The 24,957-nt window shown below is 39.7% G+C and overlaps 1 protein-coding gene across 1 annotated transcript in view; it reads left to right on the top strand.

Annotated features, from left to right (window-relative positions):
- Positions 1-24,957, top strand: part of LOC126457564 (uncharacterized) — a 332,561-nt gene that overhangs the window by 282,376 nt on the left and 25,228 nt on the right. Inside the window, exons 22-23 of the mRNA XM_050093978.1 lie at positions 2,557-2,941; positions 3,161-3,259. Of these exons, the coding sequence (XP_049949935.1) occupies positions 2,557-2,941; positions 3,161-3,259 (484 nt within the window). The remainder of the gene's footprint in view (positions 1-2,556; positions 2,942-3,160; positions 3,260-24,957) is intronic.

The following is a 24,957-nucleotide window of genomic DNA, read 5'->3' on the forward strand; positions in this document are numbered from 1 at the left end:
CGCTCCAGGCAAATGCCGGGATGGTTCCTTTGAAAGGGCACAGTCAACTTCCATCCCCGTCCTTCCCTAATCTGATGAGACCGATGACGTCGCTGTCTGGTCTCCTCCCCCAAACAACCCAACCCATCCCTCACATGGAGAAAGAGTTGAAAACAGATAAATCACAAGTGCAGTTGGAATCCCAGTTTGGTTTTAGGAAGAGTGTTCTACAGCATTGACTCCGTACTTAGTTAGCATTTATCACAACTCTCCTCCCTCCTCACAGCGCAAAGTTCAAAGGGGGGGGGGGGGGGGCCTCACCTCACCTCACCTCACCTCACCTCACCACACCACACCACACCACACCACACACACACACACACACACACACACACACACACACACACACACAGATGTTTCCTGTATATAAGAAGGGCAAAAGAATGGAACAGCAAAATTATGTGCAGTTCGGTGGTGCGTGGGAACGTGTCATGGGTAAAAGAACAGAACAGCAAAACTATGTGCAGTTCTGTGGTGCGTGGGAACGTGTCATTATACGAGGATACAAGATGATTGGGACAAAATTTCTAGTTGGCGTGATGAATGGCAGCTTGTTGTAAATGTAGAAAAATGTAAGTTAATGCAGATGAGTGGGAAAAACAAATGTGTAATGTTCAGATACAGTATTAATAGTGTGCTACTTGACAGAGTTGTGTCAATTAAATATCTAGGTGTAGTGTTGCAAAGTGGTATGAAATGGAATGAGCCTGTAAGGATTGTAGTAGGGAAGGCAAACGCTCGACTCCAGTTTATTGGGAGAATTTTAGGAAAGTGTGGTTCATTTGTAAAGTAGATGCATTTAGAACAACAGTATGACTCATTCTTGAGTGCTGTATGAGTGGGACCTTCATCGGGTGTATTAAAAGAAGGCATCATAGCAATTCAAAGGTGGGCTGCTATATTTGTTACTGGTAGGTTCAAACAGCACACAAATATTTATGTAGATGCTTCAGGAACCCGAATGGGAATCCCAGGAAGGAAGATGGCATTCTTTTGGAGGAACAATATTGAGAAAATTTAGAGAACCAGCATTTGAAGCTGACTGCAGAACGATTCTGGTGTGTTGACATATATTTCACATAAGCACCACAAAGATGAGAGAAATTACGGGTCATAAGGAAGCATATAGACAGTTATTTTTCCCTCATTCTATTTGTGAGTGGATCAGGAAAGGAAGTGACTAGTAGTGGAATTGCGTACCCTCCACCAACCACTGTATGGCGCCTTGCAGAGTATGAGTGTAGACATACAATTTCTTCTGTGGGCAGGATTGAAACCAACTGTGAGTTAGATCTGGACTATGGACTGCTGGTTTCCCACTCATATTGGAACACATCCTTTGGTCCCATAATCCTCCTGGCCTCCATCTTTGCTAACCCACTGCCCCCCCCCCCCCCCCCCCCCCTCCCACCCACACACACAGTCACACCTTCCTCTGTCCTGTCACCCCCTCCCAATCTACAACTATATCTAGTAGTTATTATTAAAATCAGTCTTGATCACAAATTTATTTATTCTGCTAACCGGTTTCGATCACACTTGTCGTCATCTTCAGACCAAAATGCTGTATGAGCAGGAGCCTCCTTCTGGTGGCAAATAACTGCAGCAGGGATTTACCACCAGAAGGAGGCTCCTGCTCATACAGAATTTTGGACTGAAGATGACCACAGGTGTTGTCAAAACCGGTTAGCAGAATAAATAAATTTGTGATCAAGACTGATTTTAATAGTAACTACTAGTAATAACATTGATCACTGTCTGCCCCCACGATGTATTGAAAAGTAATACAACTGTACCATCATCATCATCATCATCATGTGCCAAATGAAACCACGGGCTCTGGCATCAGTGTATTAAATTCCTATCCTGCATTCTTGCTGCCTCCCTCGGAGATGTCAGCTACCCATCATCCTGCTTCTTGCCTCTTTCTCATTCTACCCACCCCCACCTGACCCCCCCCCCCCCCCCCATCCACTTGCTTAACTGCAATCCCAGCTGCGTATGTTCAGCTGGCACAATGTAGTTTTGTGTGTGTGTGTGTGTGTGTGTGTGTGTGTGTGTGTGTGTGTGTGTGTGTGTGTGTGTACTTTTAGGGTGCTCTGTGCTAGGAACATTTTATGATGTGGATTTGCTATCTTGATTTTATTTAATTGAATTTTGCAAAGATTTGAACCTATATTGAGGAAAATATAAAAAAGGTTAACAATAATGAAAACTCCTGGATGGAACAATACATAAAATAAGAGAAAGGCAACCACTCACCTATAGCAGGCACATGTGTGGAACACAAAAACCCATGCATTCTGGACTGTACATCGGGGTATCCAGTGGATGTTGTGTGTGAACATGCGTACTTTTACTAGAAGAAGAGCAACAGTTCGAATGCTAATGTGAATACTGTTTTCTGTTAAGCGTTTCTGTGCTCTACACGTCAGTCCACTTTAGGTGAGTAAAAATCTGGTTAGTTTGTTTCAGTATATTTTAGATTCGCATTGCATCAACTTTTATTTGTTCCAGATGTTGGGAGGTTTACCGCCATCAGAACGATGGCTTGTTAACTTTGACGAGGTGTATCCTAACCCAGGATTGGCTAATAGCAATTCAATGGCTGAAAGACGGCTATACCCACCACTTCCATTCATGGGATATGGACAGGGACCTCAAAGTGAGCCCAGTAGTAGACCGTTCAGCAGCAGCTCTCCTGGCAGCAATCGTGGGCCGATTCATAATAGCCCACCTGTAAATGATGGCCACATACAAAGACCACAGTCTGACAGTGGAAGTTGGACATATGGTGCTCCTACAGGCTGGCGATCACGCTTCTTGCATCCACGATACGTGGGCCCAAATATGTTCAATGAGGAAGCATTTTCCTCAGTTGAAAATTTCAGCTTTATCAGAGGTATATTTAGTATTTGTTTGTATACCAATTTGTACTTCCATTAGTGTTCTCTTTAACTATCACATTGATTGACTGTTCCGTTGAACTCACTAATGGCATAATTATTCTTTTATGAAAACAAATTCTATTTGTGTCTCTTAAAAATTTCATTGTGTTATAAGTTAATTAAATCTCTCTTCAGGTATTGTAGCCAAGTCAATGACTTTTATATATTTTTAGGGCCTGATACTGTGATAATAACAGATGCTCCAATGTCCCCCAATCATAGGATTCAAGCATGGGATATTTCAAAATTCCACATACCAGATATAAGTAATGGTAAGTAATTGACTGGTATGTTACTATTCTGTTGTTCTTTTATCATCAAGATAATTCATAGTTCCTTTACTGGGGGGGGGCGATTGTTTTTAGAGAGCTGATAACATGGAAACTGTACACCAGTGTTGAAAATTCTTGAGAGTGAGCAATGCATTGAACTTGACAAATTTTTCAGTAGTCTTTTCTTTTTAATTGGTGGTTCAAGAGATGATGTAGTTTATTTAAAGGAAGTCACTTTCCTGTGTGGACTGTTCTTCCTCGTCAATGTTTTTGGCTGCCTTTGGGTTAGTGTCATGTTGGAGGAATGCCACTTTCTATATTACTGTTCAAAATCATGAAATTTGTATTTTGTTGTTAAAAAGCTATTACACACAAAGTAATACAGTAATGTAAAGCCACAGCTGTAAGATAAGTACAGAAATGCACAAAAATCATCAGAGAAATTGTGGAGATGCCTAATTAGAAATGGGTACTGGTTCATGCAAAATGCTGGCTTATGTTGTATTGGGCTAAAATATGGTGCAGATTACCATTTTGACAACAACGCTTAACATTATGAAGACTAGTTCATGAACATTTTTGATAAGCTACTCAATAGATCTGATTTTTTTTTAAGGTTTGGCTCTATATTAGTAATAATAAGTCAGGTAGCACTTCATCAGTGCATTAACTCATCATTCTGTCCTAGAAAATTTACTCCAGCTCACTTCTACACATCATAGAAAGAGTTTTCAAGTTTTTGTTAACTTTCACTAATGGCTGATGTGTTTCATCATTCATTTATTAAGAGTTGCTTCAGCAGTGTGTGTGTACAAGCAGTTCCCAGTTTAGTGCTTCAGAAAAGCCACATTCTTGCCCTATGCTCATGACAACCACTGATCACAACTATGCTGTATGGAAATGTGAAAACAGAGTTCCCTATCTTTGCAGGTGAGATAGACAATAATCACACATTAAAAAAAATGGCAGCACTTTGGTCTGGCAAGTGTGCCTACTAGATTCTCACTTAGAAAGCAGCTGCTAATGGAACTGCTTTACACACTCTTTAACTGACAAAAATGGGGACTATTCATTAGTAATGATATTTCTTGTAATCAATGAAAAGCTGGTCACTGTGTTTTCTTCACCACAGCAACAGTATGGTCTTAAGCTGCATCACGTCATCATACATTTGAAATTATTGTGATGAAATGACGTATCAGAATACAATGAAAAGTTGTCATGAGATGAAGAATGGCTATGTCATTATACTTTGCTAAGAAAATTGTTCATTTACAGTCTGGCTTCTGTAACTCTTCAAAGTTGAAACTTTTCAAAACTTTCTTGAACAAGACCTCTTTCTCTTAAATATTTTTGCATGTATCAGCATGTCAGCACTTTTCAACCAAAATATTAAATTGACACCCTAAATAAAAAAGCATAATTTTCCGACACTCATCATGTGATGTAGCCAGAATACGAGCTCCCAGCCAGAGGCCAATCATTATGAAGACCCTCTCTCTCTCTCTCTCTCTCTCTCTCTCTCTCTCTCTCTCTCTCTCTCCCCCCTCTCCCCCCTCCCCCCCTCTCTCTCTCCCCCCCCTCTCCCCCTCCCCCCTCCCCCCCCCCTCTCTCTCTCTCTCTCTCTCTCTCTCCCCCCCTCTCCCCCTCCCCCCTCCCCCCTCCCTCCCTCTCCCTCTCCCTCTCTCTCTCTCTCTCTCTCTCTCTCTCTCTCTCTCTCTCTCTCTCTCTCTCTCTCTCTTTCTCTCTCTCCCTCCCCCCTCCCCCCTCACTCTCCCTCACACACACACACACACACACACACACACACACACACACACACATACCGAGCTCCAGTCCACCGGCCTGGGGAGGGGGGGGGGGGCTGAGGGAGATATTCAATCCTGTTTACATACCTCACAACCACCCAACTCTCAGCTATATGATAAGTTACTAACTTCTTCATTCCATGGTCATTCCATTTCAAATCACCCAACAATTATGTTACTCGAAACCCTCCATCTCATGTTTTTAAGGAACTTTGCACATTTTCTTAGACTTGTAAAATTAGGACATCTGTAATTTGTTTTGATCGCTGGCTAAAACTTCCCTTTATTCTAAATTTTCAGTGTAGTGATGTTTTGATAATTTGGCTGTGAAAAAATATGCATGCAAATTGGTATTTATGCACAGATATACTCATAACTCGGCTCTTTATGAAGGCCCCCCCCCCCCCTTTCTTATCCAGAGTGGCTCCTTGTCCAGAGAGGCATATAGTTAACAGAAATGCAATTATTTAAGCAGTAAAGTAACAAAGAAAATTTCAAAAAATATTTATGTATCTCACTTTCAAATTTCTGGAGTAATTGCGAGGATGTTGAAAAATGTTTACATCACATTTCTCCAGCCTGCATGGAAACTAGTTTCGGTCTTAAATAATACACAAGATTGCAGACTGTAATAAAATAACAATATTAATGAAACAATGAAAAGTCCAGGATCAAATGTAACAATCCCACGAAAAGGAAAGTTTTTACTCACCATATAGCAGAGATGCCGAGTCGCAGATAGGCACAGCAAAAAGACTGCCACAAATAAAGCTTTTGGTTATTAAGGTCTTCGTCAACAATAACACACACACATACGACTGCAGTCTTTGGCCTTAATGGGCTTTTTATGGACACGCAAATTAGAAATGAAAATAATTTTGCTGCAGTGAAGAAAGGATCATTCCAAGTGGACTGCCACCCACTGCCTCAGATGCAAGGGTATCAAATTATCATATTTGAATATCAAATATTTGAGGCAAATCAAAAAAAGTGTTAAAAATTTATTTCATTTTATTAATTTAGTAATTTTTGAGAGACTAGATTATATCTTATTTATCTGTACAGCTAACCACCTGCTCACAATGAAAAATGAAAGTAATCAATCTGAATGCCTACTGTAGCTTACTTGGAACCTCTACAGACATGAAAACTATGCAGCAGTCACTGACACACGATGTTCAAAACTACTGGCAACATTCAGTCCATATGACTTCAGTTGCTCCTTGTCTTTCTGTGAGACAAGTCATATTTGTTTGTGGAGCAACCATTTACCATTCTGTTTGTAATGAAATATATTTTTAAATGAAGTACTACTCAGTTAATTACCACAGAATGTATGAATTCATGTAGTGTCAGAAAAGTACTGAAAATATAATCATTTGACAACCTGCTCCTCAGTAAAATCTCTTCAGAAATTTTCAGAGCTAAGCGAAGACCAACAAAATTTAATAATGCTATGGTCCATCATAAACTCTCCAGAAGATCAAGAAAAAACTACTGTATTTGGATATCGCAGATACTGTTACTTTATTTTCCTTCAAAGTGTACAGACAGACAGTTAAAAATCGTTGAGGTCAGTAGCTGGGATTTGTCTAAACCACTGTGCACTAGGAAAATCTGTAAAATTGAGCAAAAAACTGTGTGCAGCATGTAAGATTTGTAAACAAAAAAGTTAAATCAGTGACAGAAATGAAAGTGATGAAGGTGATACAAACATGACAACATGAGTCAGTACTAAAAAGCCAAAGAGTCAAAGATGTAAATACAACTGTAGTTGATTTGGGGTGCTCTCCTTTAAAATTTCATCACATTCCAAATCACTGCAAGGCCTCGTATGGCATATGGAAGCTAGAAAAATTGAAACATGTTTTGGAAGAAAGTGTTCTGGCCATGTTGAAGATAAAATCGATGATGAAATTGTTAAAAAAATACCAAGATTTTAATGCAGTGACTTTGTTAATAAAATTAAAAAAAAATGCTGGTGTAAGGTGATGTAAAAAAAAAAAGTTTTAACTGACTTCAACTTTTAGTTCCTCCCTCTTGCTCAAAAGAAAAAATGTCAATTCAGTGTTAGTGAGTATATAGTTTGACAGGCAAGGAAACGGAGAACAGAAATGGGTATTTTGTCAATTCCTAAACCAGAGAGAGGTAAAATGATTGGTGATGAAGTTTTTAAGCTTGTCATTAATTTTTACCAAGATGGCAAGCATATTCAAATGTTACAAGAAGCAGAATACTAAGTTAGCATTCAGAATAACTTTTACATGCAAAAAAAGATTCATTCAATGCTACTAAAGCAAACTTTATTGTAGCTTCTAGAACCTGAAAATTAACATTGGTTTTTCGAAATTTTTTCACTAACACCAAAGTGCTATATTTTAACTGGTGCTACAAATGCTCATTTCTCATTTGGTGTGTATCTGTGGTGTCCACCAAAATGTAAAACTGCTTTTGGATGTGGAACACTTAGAAGAAACATTTCTGGCTTGAAAAACTATGGTGCATTCGTAATCACTGTGATGATTGTCCTAGTGATGATAAATTGTCAGAATTTTTAAGGAAAAATTAGCTTACAAAGATGCTGATGGTGAAATTGGGTGGATTAATGTAAACCATCAGACAGATTTGGCAAAGCAGTGTGCAGCTGTTGATGAATACAGTGGCTTGTTGGTGACAACATTACAAACACTTAAACCACACTCATTTATACTGAACTGTAAAGTTAAGACCGTTGAAAGAATTAAAAGAAAATATTATAACCCATGAAAAAGCAATTCTGTTAATGGGCTGTGCTGGAAACTACAGTTTTGTAATTCAGAAAGACAAGATGCAGCTGTAGATTCCATCCTGTTTGTGTTTATGTGATAAATGAGGAAAGTAAAAGAGTAATAGTAAACAACAGCTTTATAATTGATTATGTGGAATGTGATGTAGGATTTGTAAATTCTGCTCAGAAATAAATGATTAAGTGTTTGGCTGAACACTGCTCACAAGTCAATTCACTGGTTGATGCACTGCGCAATATAAAAAAAGGAAAAGTTTTTAAAAACTTCTATAAACACAAAAACGATTTTTCTCTTGACACTGAACATACTTTCTTGCTACTAGCCATGGTAATTCTGTGTGTGATAGGTAGGGAGAAACTGTAAAACATGTATTGAGAAAAGCTAGTTTTCAACTAGAGGATGATGTACAAATGAGAACTGCATCAGTTGTTTACAATTTCTTCAAGGCTAATATTGACATACTTTTTTTCCCTAGAGAAAAAAGCAATGTAGATTTCCTATGCAAGAACCTTGAGAAGAAATTTTTGACAACCCAAGCAATAACTGATATCAGGAATTTGCACAGTTACTAACTACTTTCCTGTGATTCATCAGAAATTTGGAGAGTAATTTGTTCTGTAAAGCCTGTCATGATTTTTTTCATTCAGTGAAGATGCCCCACAATGGACACTTATCCCTCCTGACCGAAACTCTTGTGTAGCGGCTATATATGATGACATATGATACTTTGCCTTCATCAAGAATGTATTTGAAGAAAAAGAAGACTGCTTTTTCTCCACCCACATGGACCAAAGTGTCCTCCTTTTGGCCTATGAAGGAAAAGATTTGATGCACTGATGGTCTAAGTGAATCGATTACTTTAAGAAAAATGTATTATGCTTTAATGAAAACAATATTAAGTTAATAGAAATACCGTGTATTAAAAACAGAGACACTATTAAACTTTTCCTTGAGATCTCCAAGAATCTTCACTACTGCATGTGTACATTTTAAATTTAAACATTTGAGCACCTAGATTAACTGTTATTTGAATATGCTTATTCATGGTGTATACGACCCGGGAGATCCGGGAAAAACCCGGGAATTTTTTCGTCCGGGAGAAAACCGGGAAAAACCCGGGAATTTTTTTGAACTCCGGGAATTTTTCATTGTTTTAGTTACCAGTTAAATTTTTTGGGATTTTGACTGGTATGAACCAATACTCTAATGAAAGATATTACTGTATCCCGCTTTTGCAGAATAATACTGTAGCAACAAAACATGAAAGAGAGAGAGAAACAACGAAAATAAGACTTAAGTCGCAAAGGAAATGCGCCATAAACAACAACAAAACACTGTGCTCATACAAGCGTGTGCCAACCAAAGTTTGTCAGAGGCTTTAGGAAGAATATGCAGTGCTTCCTAACAACAAATTGCCTCCGATGAGCGTGACGTGACAGCTGTTTACATTAGATTCATTTTAGCAGTTGCGGGCGGGCTCTTGAGCGTGCGCAGTTGAGTCACGTGTGAGTAGTACCTTCTCCCGCTTCTGGCTACAGATGGGTGGCTTGGCGCCACTATCTAAATTGCTCTGGTTCGGAAATCGTAGATCCGGGGCTGATGCACAGAGCAGTCTGAGTTGTAGTGAGGAGGTGGGTAGTTTCCATGTGACCTGTGTTTACGTTTAGTGATTTTGCTGTTTCCTCTTCGGTTACTTGCTCCCACATGAAATGAAACCAAAAAGGATTTCTGTGGCCGGGAGCTACCAAATGAGTTAAAATACGTTCGCATAATTACGGAAGGCTAAAAATTTGTTGTTAGTTTCAGGTTTTATTTCCACGTTTCTGACAGTCGAGCATTAATCGCCTTGCAGAACAATTAAGTTATTTTTGTCTGTTTGCTAAAGAGATTTGGCTTTTATTAATCTTTGCCGCTGAGGCAGTCAATTTATTTGAAACGAAGTGTTTAATTTCACACTGTTGGCTAGTTTCAACTGTTCGCTGTGTTTCAAGTGCACGATTTCCATCTTCTAGCTCGTATGGGATTGTTGTTGTTGTTGTGGTCTTCAGTCCTGAGACTGGTTTGATGCAGCTCTCCATGCTACTCTATCTTGTGCAAGCTTCTTCATCTCCCAGTACCTACTGCAACCTACATCCTTCTGAATCTGCTTAGTGTATTGATCTCTTGGTCTCCCTCTACGATTTTTACCCTCCACGCTGCCCTCCAATGCTAAATTTGTGATCCCTTGATGCCTCAAAACATGTCCTACCAACCGATCCCTTCTTCTAGTCAAGTTGTGCCACAAACTTCTCTTCTTCCCAATCCTATTCAATACCTCCTCATTAGTTACGTGATCTACCCACCTGATCTTCAGCATTCTTCTGTAGCACCACATTTCGAAAGCTTCTATTCTCTTCTTGTCCACACTAGTTATCGTCCATGTTTCACTTCCATACATGGCTACACCCCATACAAATACTTTCAGAAACGACTTCCTGACACTTAAATCTATACTCGATGTTAACAAATTTCTCTTCTTCAGAAACGATTTCCTTGCCATTGCCAGTCTACATTTTATATCCTCTCTACTTCGACCATCATCAGTTATTTTACTCCCTAAATAGCAAAACTCCTTTACTACTTGAAGTGTCTCATTTCCTAATCTGATTCCCTCAGCATCTCCCCATTTAATTTGACTACATTCCATTATCCTCGTTTTGCTTTTGTTGATGTTCATCTTATATCCTCCTTTCAAGACACTGTCCATTCCGTTCAACTGCTCTTCCAAGTCTTTTGCTGTCTCTGACAGAATTACAATGTCATCGGCCAACCTCAAAGTTTTTACTTCTTCTCCATGAATTTTAATGCCTACTTCGAATTTTTCTTTTGTTTCCTTTACTGCTTGCTCAATATACAGATTGAATAACATTGGGGAGAGGCTACAACCCTGTCTCACTCCTTTCCCAACCACTGCTTCCCTTTCATGCCCTTCGACTCTTATAAGTGCCATCTGGTTTCTGTACAAATTGTAAATAGCCTTTCGCTCCCTGTATTTTACCCCTGCCACCTTCAGAATTTGAAAGAGAGTATTCCAGTTAACATTGTCAAAAGCTTTCTCTAAGTCTACAAATGCTAGAAACGTAGGTTTGCCTTTTCTTAATGTTTCTTCTAAGATAAGTCGTAAGGTTAGTATTGCCTCACGTGTTCCAACATTTCTACGGAATCCAAACTGATCTTCCCCGAGGTCGGCTTCTACCAGTTGTTCCATTCGTCTGTAAAGAATTTGTGTTAGTATTTTGCAGCTGTGACTTATTAAACTGATAGTTCGGTAATTTTCACACCTGTCAACACCTGCTTTCTTTGGGATTGGAATTATTATATTCTTCTTGAAGTCTGAGGGTATTTCGCCTGTCTCATACATCTTGCTCACCAGACGGTAGAGTTTTGTCATGACTGGCTCTCCCAAGGCCATCAGTAGTTCTAATGGAATGTTGTCTACTCCCGGGGCGTTGTTTCGACTCAGGTCTTTCAGTGCTCTGTCAAATTCTTCACGCAGTATCTTATCTGCCATTTCGTCTTCATCTACATCCTCTTCCATTTCCATAATATTGTCCTCAAGTACATCGCCCTTGTATAAACCCTCTATATACTCCTTCCACCTTTCTGCCTTCCCTTCTTTGCTTAGAACTGGGTTGCCATCTGAGCTCTTGATATTCATACAAGTGGTTCTCTTCTCTCCAAAGGCCTCTTTAATTTTCCTGTAGGCAGTATTTATCTTACCCCTAGTGAGACAAGCCTCTACATCCTTACATTTGTCCTCTAGCCATGCCTGCTTAGCCATTTTGCACTTCCTGTCCATCTCATTTTTGAGACGTTTGTATTCCTTTTTGCGTGCTTCATTTACTGCATTTTTATATTTTCTCCTTTCATCAATTAAATTCAATATTTCTTCTGTTACCCAAGGATTTCTATTAGCCCTCGTCTTTTTACCTACTTGATCCTCTGCTGCCTTCACTACTTCATCCCTCAGAGCTACCCATTCTTCTTCTACTGTATTTCTTTCCCCCATTCCTGTCAATTGTTCCCTTATGCTCTCCCTGAAACACTCTACAACCTCTCGTTCTTTCAGTTTATCCAGGTCCCATATCCTTAAATTCCCACCTTTTTGCAGTTTCTTCAGTTTCAATCTGCAGATCATAACCAATAGATTGTGGTCAGAATCCACATCTGCCCCTGGAAATGTCTTACAATTTAAAACCTGGTTCCTAAATCTCTGTCTTACCATTATATAATCTATCTGATACCTTTTAGTATCTCCAGGATTCTTCCAGGTATACAACCTTCTTTTATGATTCTTGAACCAAGTGTTAGCTATGATTAGGTTATGCTCTGTGCAAAATTCTACAAGGTGGCTTCCTCTTTCATTTCTTCCCCCCAATCCATATTCACCTACTATGTTTACTTCTCTCCCTTTTCCTACACTCGAATTCCAGTCACCCATGACTATTAAATTTTCGTCTCCCTTCACTACCTGGATAATTTCTTTTATCTCGTCTTAGATGTCATCAATTTCTTCATCATCTGCAGAGCTAGTTGGCATATAAACTTGTACTACTGTAGTAGGCATGGGCTTTGTGTCTATCTTGGCCACAACAATGCGTTCACTATGCTGTTTGTAGTAGCTAACCCGCACTCCTATTTTTTTATTCATTATTAAACCTACTCCTGCATTACCCCTATTTGATTTTGTATTTATAACCCTGTAATCACCTGACCAAAAGTCTTGTTCCTCCTGCCACCGAACTTCGCTAATTCCCACTATATCTAACTTTAACCTATCCATTTCCCTTTTTAAATTTTCTAACCTACCTGCCCGATTAAGGGATCTGACATTCCACGCTCCGATCGGTAGAACGCCAGTTTTCTTTCTCCTGATAACGACATCCTCCTGAATAGTCCCCGCCCGGAGATCCGAATGGGGGACTATTTTTCCTCCGGAATATTTTACCCAAGAGGACGCCATCATCATTTAATCATACAGTGAAGCTGCATGTCCTTGGGAAAAATTACGGCTGTAGTTTCCCCTTGCTTTCAGCCGTTCGCAGTACCAGCACAGCAAGGCCGTTTTGGTTAATGTTACAAGGCCAGATCAGTCAATCATCCAGACTGTTGCCCCTGCAACTACTGAAAAGGCTGCTGCCCCTCTTCAGGAACCACATGTCGTATGGGATTATGCCATAATAATGAACCTAACATGAGATAATAAGAGTACTGGTACTCCAGAAAATTTACATCCGAATCTGGACATACGATTGTGCACTTTAAGCCGAATTATGCATTTTAGTATGGTTCACAAAATTCCCGATGCTCTTGAAGTATCCTTTGATGTCTTGTTTCTTTTATGACATAATGTAAGATCTTTTAATGTTTTACACGTCGAACATGCGGGCCTCCTGCGTCATCGTAGCTGCGCAGGCACAGTGACGCCTGTTATCTGGCGCTCTCTGGCAACTGCTGAAACGAACCAATTTCTAGCAGGTCACGGGAAAATATTGCGAATGATGGTTTGAAAAGTGTTACTTTGAAAGTAAATTTCCTTTTACGCAAGATGAACTATGTGCGAGAATGTATGATGAATTTCTTAGATCACAGAGCGTTTGACTCTCATTCAAAAATCAACTGTTTGAGGACGACCATCTAGAAGAATTTCGAGCCCAGAAGATCAGACATTTACGTTGTTATTAAAAATTTTACTGCCACATTTGTGTGATGTTTCTTAAAGTGTAACACGCACAAAAAGATCAGCATTACATGTGGAAGCTTAGCTTCTCTTGCAGCTTATCAATTTTCGAGACGAATATTATTTGTGAAAGCTTTGTTTTCCTTGTAGCAACACTATGTCTATTAATTTCCACCATTAACTTTTCTTAATTGTGTGTTCACGCTACTTAAGAGTGATCTTGTTATTCCTTGACTACATCACGTGTCCTATGCTGTCATCAGCTGGCGAGATCACGTGACATGAGCTATGACTGGCTTATAAAAGCGCTTCACAATCTCGATTTCATTGCTTCGGAAGGTAACATGCAGTGTTTGGTGGAATTAGAATTTATACCTCCGTAACATGAAAAAAACGCAGCGTACGTGTTGCTGCACATCAAAGATCTTTCCAAACAGTGTCGTCCCCCCCCCCCCCCCCCCCCTCCTCCCCCGGTTTTGTTTTCTAAGTTACCGCCAAATTCGTCTGTGTAGAAAACCATAAACGTTCTAAGGACTGATAAGTTTTACAGTGCCGAGGAAAAGTATACTGTCACTTAACACGGAAAAAGTTTATTTTCAACCAGGAGAAAGTGTATTTTCAACCGGAAAATCTGGGATTTTTTTTTTCCTTGTCCATGTATACACCCTGTTATTTGATACCCCTAAATAATGTTAATGTTAGTAATGTAAATATTTCAATTATAACTATTAGCTATGCACTTTTATTATTTTAGCAAAACATGAGAACGTGCACTAAAGTTTATCAGTCTACACAATGTGTTTTAAATGATCCTCTGAGCAGTGATATGATATACTTCAACATATAAAAGAACATTCCATGTATTCAAGACCCATGCTTTTTGTTAAGAATCGTTCATCTGAAGCAAAAAATGGCATGGTAACAGCTCTGTCTGAAAGTATTTTGCACATTTAAGAAATCATTATTTGGCCATAATGATTTCAACTGTTTTTCTATATTTGCAGAAGTTGAGCACAGTTGTTAAATTTTTTTTTTCCTAGAAAGGTACAACCTTTGTCAGTATCTTGAAAGATATGACAGTGCTGCATTGGAAATAGCTGGACTTTTTTTTTTTTTTTTTTTTTTTTTTTTTTTTTTTTTTTTTTTTTGTACAGTAATACAATCCAAAGAAGAATGTTCAGCCAAGGCAGATTTAGTTGTGCATCCAGTCACAGAAAACCCATTAATATTTTTATTTTGTTAGAAAGCCTACAATCTTGGGAATTATGAGGATTGCCCAGAAAGTAATGTACTGCATTTTTTTCTCAGTCGAAAACAATGCTACGAATGCGAAACGCTGTGTTTGTATTATTTGAAGTCTCCTGAGTGAATGCGCCAAGTGTCCATTACTTCTGACAGCATAGCTGCAGGAAAATTTCAAAAGGGCATCTGTAGGTGATGTACATTACAAGCAATGTGCCATCATTGGATTTCTCACTGCAGAGAAAGAAACTGTTGGAAATATTCATAAACGCTTGTGCAAAGTCTATGGAGCATCTGCTGCCAACAGAAGTACAGTTAGTCCCTGGGCACCTAGGGGGAGGTCATCAGAAGGCAGTTCAGTGGATCTCCACAATTTGCAGTGGTTGGGGAGACCATCCATGGCTGTCACACCTGACACAGCTGACCTAGCCCCCTCGCACTTCCATTTGTTTGGAACATCAAGAGATGCCATTCGTGGAAGACATTTTGAGGACGATGAGTAGTGATTAACACAGTGAAACACTGGTTCTGCCACCAGGACAAGAATTGGTACTGACAGGACATACACCCCTTGTTTCACTCTGGAGGAAGGCCATATAACACGGTGGAGATTACCAAATGTAGAAGTATGAATCCGGAATTTGGTTGCAATAATTACATGTCCATTGTTTGAGGCTGATAAACAATATTTTATTCAAAATAATCTCCACTGCTATTTATACATTTCTCCCATCTCTCTGGCAGGCTGTGAATGCCATGCTAAAAGAACAGATTAGAGTAGATTAGATTAGTTTTTCGTGCTGAGGAGATCCTCGTGGATGTGGAACATGTCAATTTTATTTATTTATTTTTTAAGCTGAAATAACAATACTAATAGTATGATTATATACTATACATCATTTGATTCTATTAAAAAAATCGTCAATGGAGTAGAAGTAGTTGGCCACTAGTAAGTCTCTCAGGCTCCTTTTAATCTGATCTTTATTTGTAACTACATTTTTTATGTTTGCTGGCAAATTATTGAAGATAGTGTTCCTGAGTAGTGGACCCCTTTTTGAACTTAAGTATGTGCTATTAAGTCCTTGTGCAGATCATTTTTGTTGCTGTTATTGTATGTATGAACTGATCTGTTTGTTGGAAAAAGAGATACATTATTTAGGACAAATTTCATTAAGGAGTAAATATACTGAGAGGCAGTAGTTACTATACCCAGTTCTTTGAAGAGGTTTCTACAGGACGTCCGTGAATTTAATCCACAAATAATATGTATTACACGCTTTTGGACTCTGAAAACTTTTGTTTGACTTGAAGAGTTACCCCAAAATATTATACCATCTGACATTATGGAATGAAAGTAGGCAAAGTATGCAAGCTTTTTTCATTTTTATGTCACCTATGTCAGCTAACACTCGAATTGCAAATACAGATTTATTAAGGCATTTCTGCAGTTCTGTGGTGTGCTCCTCTCAACTGAATTTATTATCAACTTGTAATCCCATGAATTTAAGACTGTCAACCTCTTCTATCTGCTCTTCTTCATACTTTTATGCATATGCTGGGTGGAAACCTCTTACAGGTTCTGAAATGCATATAGTGAATTTTTTCAAAGTTTAATGTCAGTGAGTTGGCTTTAAACCATTTATTAATATCCATGAAAATATCATTAGCAGATCTTTCTAGAACTACACTCTACATACTATTTACATTCGGGAGGACGACGGTTCAATCCCGTCTCCGGCCATCCTGATTTAGGTTTTCCGTGATTTCCCTAAATTGTTTCAGGCAAATGCCGGGATGGTTCCTTTGAAAGGGCACAGCCGATTTCCTTCCCCATCCTTCCCTAACCCGAGCTTGCGCTCCGTCTCTAATGACCTCGTTGTCGACGGGACGATAAACACCACTAACCTAACCCCCTAACCTACATACTATTTATTGCAATACTTGTGTCATCTGCAAACAAAATGAACTCTGCTTCTGTCAGTGTAACTAATGAGAGATCATTAATGTACACGAGAAAAAGCAATGGCCCTAAGATGGATCCTTGTGGGACACCACATGTAATTTCTTCCCATTCTGTTGATGACTGATGACTTAATTTACTAGTCCCTTGCGCTGACACCCTTTGTTTCCTGTTAGCGAGGTATGACTTGAACCATTTTGCAGCACTGCCCGTGACACAATAGAATTCTAATTTATATAAAAGTATGTTGTGGTTCACACAATCAAATGCCTTTGACAAATAACAGAAAATACCTGCTGCTTGTAATTTGTTATTTAATGAATTAAGTACATTTTCACTATAGGTGTAAATAGCCTTCTCGATATCGGAACCCTTCAGATATCCAAATTGTGTTCTTGATAATATGTTATTTGTGGTCAGGTGGTTGAGAAGCTGCCTGTACATTACTTTTTCTAAAATTTTTGAGAATGTTGGCAAAAGTGAAATCGGTCTGTAGTTTGATGGTATCTCTTTATCCCCTTTCTAGAATAGAGGCTTAACATCTGCATATTTTAGCCAGTCATGAAATGTCCCAGTTATAATTGACTGGTTACATAAGTAAATTAGAATTGTACTAAACTCACAAGAACATGCCTTAATTAACTTTGTTGATATTTCATCGTAACCACTACAACGCTTTGTTTTTAAAGATTTTATTATGGAAGTTTTTTCTTTTGGTGAAGTGAGTGACATATTCATGTACCTGAAGCTATTTTTAAAGGCTAGTTTCAGATATTCAAGGGCATTCTTTACTGATCCTGACAATCCCATTCTATCAGTAATGGATATAAAGTACTTGTTAAATAGATTTGCCACACTATGCCCATCCGTTACTAATGTGTCATCTGCCCTTAATGCTATTTGCTCCTGTTCCTTTCTGGTTCTACCAGTCTCCTCTTTCACTATATCTCATATTATTTTTATTTTGTTCCCTGACATTGCTATCTTCTTCTCATAGTGCATTTGTTAAGATGTCTGAATTACTTTTTTTAATGTGATTCTTCAACTTCTCCCAGCGTATTTCTTGCTCGAACAGTCCACGGGTGTACTGCCGGTCCATAGTGTCCAACGGGCACAGTATTTCGTCGATCAGACGTTTCGCCATCATCAGGTGCGCTGACGAGCTGAGCTCCTGAGGGCGGGCAGCAGTCCTGAATCCCCTTCCCCCCCAAGGCGTTCTCTCCGCACCCATGGCCGCACTTTGGCGGCCGCTGAGAGGCTGGCGTCGGCATCTTTGGTGGCGTCGGTGTAACTGCCTCGTCCGCCGTGGTCACTCGTTCATTTTCTTTGCTGAGCCTCTTTTTAATTAGACTCAGTGCTGGTTCCCATGCCTTGCTGGGGTTATAGCCGCAATCTCTGTAGATGAGTTCGTCACTGGTACGAATTTTGATAGCCTCTCTAACGAAGCTGTCCCAGTATTTAGATGTCTGTGACAAGACCCTGGTATGTTGGTAGTCCATTTCGTGATTTTCGGACAAACAGCGCTCTGTGACTGGCCGACTTGTTGGGGTAGATAAGTCGAGTGTGCCTCTGATGTTCTCGGCAACGATCTTCGGTGGTGCGCACTGTCTGTCCAAGGTAAGTCTTCCCACACTCACAGGGAATCTGGTGTATGCCGGCCTTCCGCGAACTGAGATCGTCTTTGACACTTCCCAGTAATGCTCATGTTTTATTGGGTGGGCAAAAGACAGTCCCTACTCGGTGTTTCCTTAATATTCGTCCTATTTTCCCCAATAGTGTGCCAGTATACGGCATATAGGCGGTGGCTATCTCTTCCTCCGAGACTTCGTCCTTCTCCATACACTGTACTATAGAAGTGGGGCCTAGAGCACATCTGATCTGCCCTTCCGAGTACACGTTTTTCCGAAATACAGTTTTGAGGTGTTCCAGCTCATGGGGCAGACTCTCTGCGTCCGAGATGGTGCACGCCCTGTGCACCAGTGTTTTTAGTACCCCATTCCTCTGCGAAGTGTGGTGGCAGCTATTTGCAAGCAAATACAGGTCGGTGTGCATTTTCTTCCCCTGTACCCCATGGCCCAGGGTGCCTTCCGCTCTTCTTTTGACTATGACGTCCAGGAATGGTAAACTTCCTTATGCTTCGGTCTACATAGTGAATTTGATGTTTGGATGTATGGAGTTCAGGTGTGTAAGGAAGTCTAGGAGCTTGTCCCTTCCATGGGGACATATCACGAACGTGTCATCAACATAACATAGAAAACAAGTAGGTTTTCATTTGGATGACGCCAAAGCTTCCTCCTCAAAATACTCCATATAGAAATTCGCGACCACAGGCGAACGTGGGCTCCAGGCGAATGTGGTCTCCCCATTGCAAGTCAAAGATCGTTGCCGAGAACATCAGAGGCACACTCGACTTACGTACCCCAACAAGTCAGCAGTTGCAGAGCACTGTTTGTCCGAAAATCATGAAATGGACTACCAACATATCAGGGTCTTGTCACAGACATCTAAATACTGGGACAGCGTTGTTAGAGAGGCTATCGAAATTCGTACCAGGGACGAACTCATCAACAGAGATTGCAGTTATAACCTCAGCAAGGCATGGGAACCAGCACTGAGTCTAATTAAAAAGAGGCTCAGCAAAGAAAAAGAATGAGCGACCAGGGCGGACGAAGCAGTTACACCGACGCCACCACAGATGCCGGCGCCAGCCTCTCAGCAACCGCCGAAGCGCGGGCATGGAGAGAACACCTCGGGGGTGGGGGATTTAGGACAACCGCCTGCCCTCAGGAGCTCAGTTTGTCAGTGCACCTCACAATGGCGACATGTCTAATCGCCGAAATATGGTGCCCATTGGGCACTATGGACCGGCAGTACACCCGTGGACTGTTCAAACTTTTTTTAATATTTTACAGTATTCCTTGTATTTAGCTAAATCATCAGCATTGGAGCTATTCTTGGTCGACAGATACATTTTCCTTTTTGTCGTACACGAAATCCTTATTCCTTGTGTAACCCATGGTTTTATTATAGACTTCTGTTTAATTTGAGTAACTTTTAGAGAAAAACAGTTTTCAAACATGGTACTGACATTGTTCATGAATGTGTTACATTTTTCATTCATGTCATGAGCACTATAAACATCTTTCCAGGCAGTTTTCTAAAACACACAATTTTTGGTTGATTGACTACCCTCCTGTACTCAGATTTAGCAGTCTTGATAATCTGCTTAGAATTTACATCTAAAACAAGGAGCTGCATGTCATGATCTGTCTTGATCTGATAGTCCATTTATTACAGGTCGTATGATATGATTTTGTTCCTTTGATTTGTCTATAAAAATGTTATCAATGGCTGTCCTTGAGGATTTAGTGATCCTAGTTGGAAAGTTTACAGTGTGAGTTAGATTGAAGGACAACATTACTAACTGCAGTAAATGTTTACTGGAAGATTGCATTAGAAAATGTGTATTAAAGTCACCTGCAATCAAAATTTCTTTGTTTCTTCCTGTTAAATTGCCCAAAAGAGCTTCTTGATGATTTATGAATAGATTATAATTTCCTGCAGGTGCTCGGTAAATAGTTACTATTATATAGGATCTGTTATGGAACTCTACTTCTGTTGCACTTGCTTCTAGATGCTGCTCTAAACAGAATTTATTAATGTCAATGTTCTTGAATTTATGGCAGTTTTTAATAAATGTGGCAACTCCTCCTCCATCCATATCTACTCTGCAGAAGTAGGAAGCTAGCTTAAATCCCGAAATGTCTAACACCTCTATACCAGTGGTCACTTGATGTTCAGAGAGGCAGATTATGTCAATTTGGTAGATGAATTCATTTCATCAATACAAATGATGAGTAGTTCATCAACTTTATTTCTGAGCCCCGGAATGTTCTAATGTAATAAAGATAACCAATACTGCATAATAATGGTATTACAGCTGCATTGGCAAAGATGAACTGGAAGTTTCTGATTACTTTCTGTTAAACGTTGTTTAAATGGAGGCTGTATGCTAAAATCTGACTCCTGTTCATCTGTTTTCTCAAACTGAGTGTGTCTGCCAATCTCTCTTAAAACTAGTTTTCTTTCCCCCTTCCCTATCCTAAAAAAGGCATCCCTCTGACACCTGTGACCACTGGTATTTTACCACTTGTGACAGTGTCCCCCCCTTAAGTTATCTGCAATCAACCCAGACAGTTTTCCCTTCCCTTTCCTATTGAGGGGAAGGCTATGCCTTCCTATCGATAGCATCCACAGGATTCAAACCAATGTGGGACCCTATATCCGTCCTAAGCAGCCACTCCAACTCCAAGTTCACGCTCCCGATGGAAGAGTTCAAATGAGGCCGATCATGGGGTCTCAACACAGTCACAAATCCCTCACTTGTATGCTTCGTTGCTGATGCTATCTTCACCAGGTCACTCTCTATGGAATATTCAGAGTCTCTGTCAGTGCTATTTCCCAGACCACCCACAGTAACCATGGCATCCTCCTTTGTGAAATCCTTGCATAAAGAACCTACATCATCTGTTACCTGACCCAGATCTGCACTGGGCTTGAAAAAGTTTGTGACCTGGTACTCTGGACCTAGATTTTCCTGCTGTAGTTGGCCAGAACCTCTACCATGGGAGCTACCTAACAACAGAACTTTCTTTCTCTTTACAAATTTCCTTACCTTTTTCAAGTCCTTGAAAGCTTGTTGTGCCCTTTCTACAGCTTCAGCTACATGAGGCTCATCCGATTCTTCTTTTGAAGCGAACCAGTCAGCGAGCCATTTTCGTACATTTTCATATGAATTGAGGTGTTGTTCAGTGAGAGCAAGCCCCAGTGATGCAAATAGATGTTAACTAGACAGAGCCAAGTCTGGAGAATAAGCCGCATGCCCTAGTATTTCCCAACTGAATGCTGCAATTGTTTCACTGACCTGTTTTGCTGTCTGTAAAGGGGCGTTATCATGGAGCAATATGACTTTGTGTTGCCTTTTTCCATATTCCAGTCATTTTTCCCATAATGCGTAATTTAAATCAATGTCGGCAGCAATCACTGTTAACGGTTTTACCAGGCTTTAGCATCTCATAATAGACGACACCTGTCTGATCCCACTAAACACAGAGCATTGTCTTCTTTCCAAAGCGATTTGATCTAGCAGTGGATCTCGATGGTTTGCGTGGATTCACCCGTGATTTACGATGCTTAGGATTCTCAAAATGTATCCATTTGCATCACCTGTCACTGTTAGATGGAGAAATGACTTTCTTTTGTGTCTGGTGAGAAGCATTTCACAAGTGGTCTTTCGATTTGCTTGCTGTCTTTCTTTCAGTTCAAACAGAACCCATTTTTCCCCACTTTCTGCAGCTTTCCCATAGCTTTCACCCAAGGAAAAAATTGGGACATTTTTATAGGTTTGAAATGAATACCAGTGTATGGTACTTGGGTTAATGTTGTTGGCATTCGTCATCAGCCATTGCAGGAAGCAGATGGCACTGCAGAAGCAGCCTCTACACTGATGGCTAGCACCATCTGTAGGAACATTCCGGTTTCATACTTCTACACCTGGTATGTGGAAAAATAGGCTGTGTAGGGGAGGAGAGGGGGGGGAATTATTTTGTATGTCTAATTCTCATTATGTTGAATAAAGAATTGCTGAAAGGGAAAAAAAGGCGCTTTCTGGGCAACCCTCATATTTGAAACCAAAACTAGGTTCCCAACAAGTTGGAGAAATGTGATAGAAACATTTTTCAGTGCCCTTTTAATTTTTCCAGAAATTGGAAAATGACACACACTAACATTTTTTGTAGTTTTCTCTGTTAGTTTACTATTTATATAATTGTATTTCTTTTAACTATGTGCCTCTCTTAACTTCTGCAAAAATTCCAAATCAAAAGCTTCATGAAGACCCGAAGTATGAGTATTTCTGTAGATAGTACCACTTTGCATGGTCATTCTCACACAGCCAAATTATCAGAACATCAGTACATTGTAAATTCAGTGTAAAAAGAAGTTTTAATCTGAGACAATAAAAAATGTTATAACTACAGTTTCACGAAAATCTGAGACGGCGGGTGACATGAACTTGCTGATTTGACATGAAATGACCCTGCATTATGTGTGTGTTCCCCCAACCCCCCTTTCATTTCTGTTGATATCAAAGTTACCAGTTCATACAGTTTGCAGAATATTCATTCATTTAGTAGGGTAGACTGTCGTGATCTTTATCTGTTGGTCTCTTCATGCAGATGTTCCTTACAGTAAATAGATGTGCCAAAACACTGCACATTTGTAAATGAAGTCAAGGAAAACTTGAATGAGGGTGCACATTTACAAAAGAGCTGTGCTGCTTAGCTAGAAAATAATGGTGTGTCAGTATGATCAATTTTTCAGAAAATAATCCAGTACTTCTGCATCCATGACCAAGCAAGCTATATCTTTGTACTGAAACCCACTGGTGACAAGTGATACTTTCAGCCATGGTATTAACAAATTCATTTTGTAATGAATTTTTTATTGGGTCATTTCTAGTTTCTCTAATGCAGTGAGTTGACGCTGGGTTGCACAGTACTTCTGTCAAATAGCATTTATAAGGTGCCAATTCTCCACTACCTAGCATACGGAGCTTAGCAGTTTCTGTCATGAATAGTTAAATTAAACAGTTATATTTTTGTAATCCCAAGTTGTGCTTTTTACATATACTCAAAACTTTTAATAGTTATGGCTTTAAGATTAGAACTGCATTAAAAATTTGTATATTTAATTGTTTCAAAAAATTATCACTCATCATAGTCACTAGTTATTATATACATGTTACAAATAGATTTACAAAAAATTTAAAATTATTTATGGGTAAGTTAAACAATGGAAACTCCAGGTATCAAGATGCTGGAGTTGGCAATCAGGTGTGCATGAGGTGCTCTTGCTTTCATGTATGAATTGATTTGTGTGTTTCTCTTTCGCTGACGAAGGCTCTCAGCAACTTAACATGTAGTCTTTATGGGTGTGTTATGTACATGAACCACAGACCCCCATGAACCACAGACCTTGCCGTTGGTGGGGAGGCTTGCATGCCTCAGAGATACAGATAGCCATACCGTAGGTGCAACCACAACGGAGGGGTATCTGTTGAGAGGCCAGACAAACATGTGGTTCCTGAAGAGGGGCAGCAGCCTTTTCAGTAGTTGCAGGGGCAACAGTCTGGATGATTGACTGATCTGGCCTTGTAACACTAACCAAAACAGCCTTGCTGTGCAGGTACTTCGAACGGCTGAAAGCAAGGGGAAACTACAGCCGTAATTTTTCCTGAGGGCATGCAGCTTTACTGTATGGTTAAATAATGATGGCGTCCTCTTGGGTAAAATATTCCAGAGGTAAAATAGTCCCCCATTCGGATCTCCGGGCAGGGACTACACAATAGGACGACGTTATCAGGAGAAAGAAAACTGGCGTTCTACGGATCAGAGCGTGGAATGTCAGATCCCTTAATCGGGCAGGTAGGTTAGAAAATTTAAAAAGGGAAATGGATAGGTTAAAGTTAGATATAGTAGGAATTAGCGAAGTTTGGTGGCAGGAGGAACAAGACTTTTGGTGAGATGAATAAAGGGTTATAAATACAAAATCAAATAGGGATAATGCAGGAGTAGGTATAATAATAAATAAAAAAAATAGGAGTGCGAGTGAGCTACTACAAACAGCATAGTGAACGCCTTATTGTGGCCAAGATAGACATGAAGCCTACGCCTACTACAGTAGTACGAGTTTATATGCCAACTAGATCTGCAAATGACAAAGAAATTGAAGAAATGTATGATGAAATAAAAGAAATTATTCAGATAGTGAAGGGAGACGAAAATTTAATAGTCTTGGGTGACTGGAATTCGATAGTAGGAAAAGGAAGAGAAGGAAACATAATAGGGGAAAATGGATCGGGGGTAAGAAATGAAAGAGGAAGCCGCCTGGTAGAATCTTGCACAGAGCATAACTTAATCACAGCTAACACTTTGTTAAAGAATCAGAAAAGAAGGCTGTATACATGGAAGAAGCCTGGAGATACCGACAGGTTTCAGATAGATTATATAATGGTGAGACAGCTATTTAGGAACCAGGTTTTAAATTGTAAGACATTTCCAGGGGCAGATGTGGACTCTGACCACACTCTATTGGTTATGAGCTGTAGATTAAAACTGAAGAAA

The sequence above is a fragment of the Schistocerca serialis genome, chromosome 2 (genome assembly GCF_023864345.2).
Source record: "Schistocerca serialis cubense isolate TAMUIC-IGC-003099 chromosome 2, iqSchSeri2.2, whole genome shotgun sequence".
NCBI lineage: Eukaryota > Metazoa > Arthropoda > Insecta > Orthoptera > Acrididae > Schistocerca > Schistocerca serialis.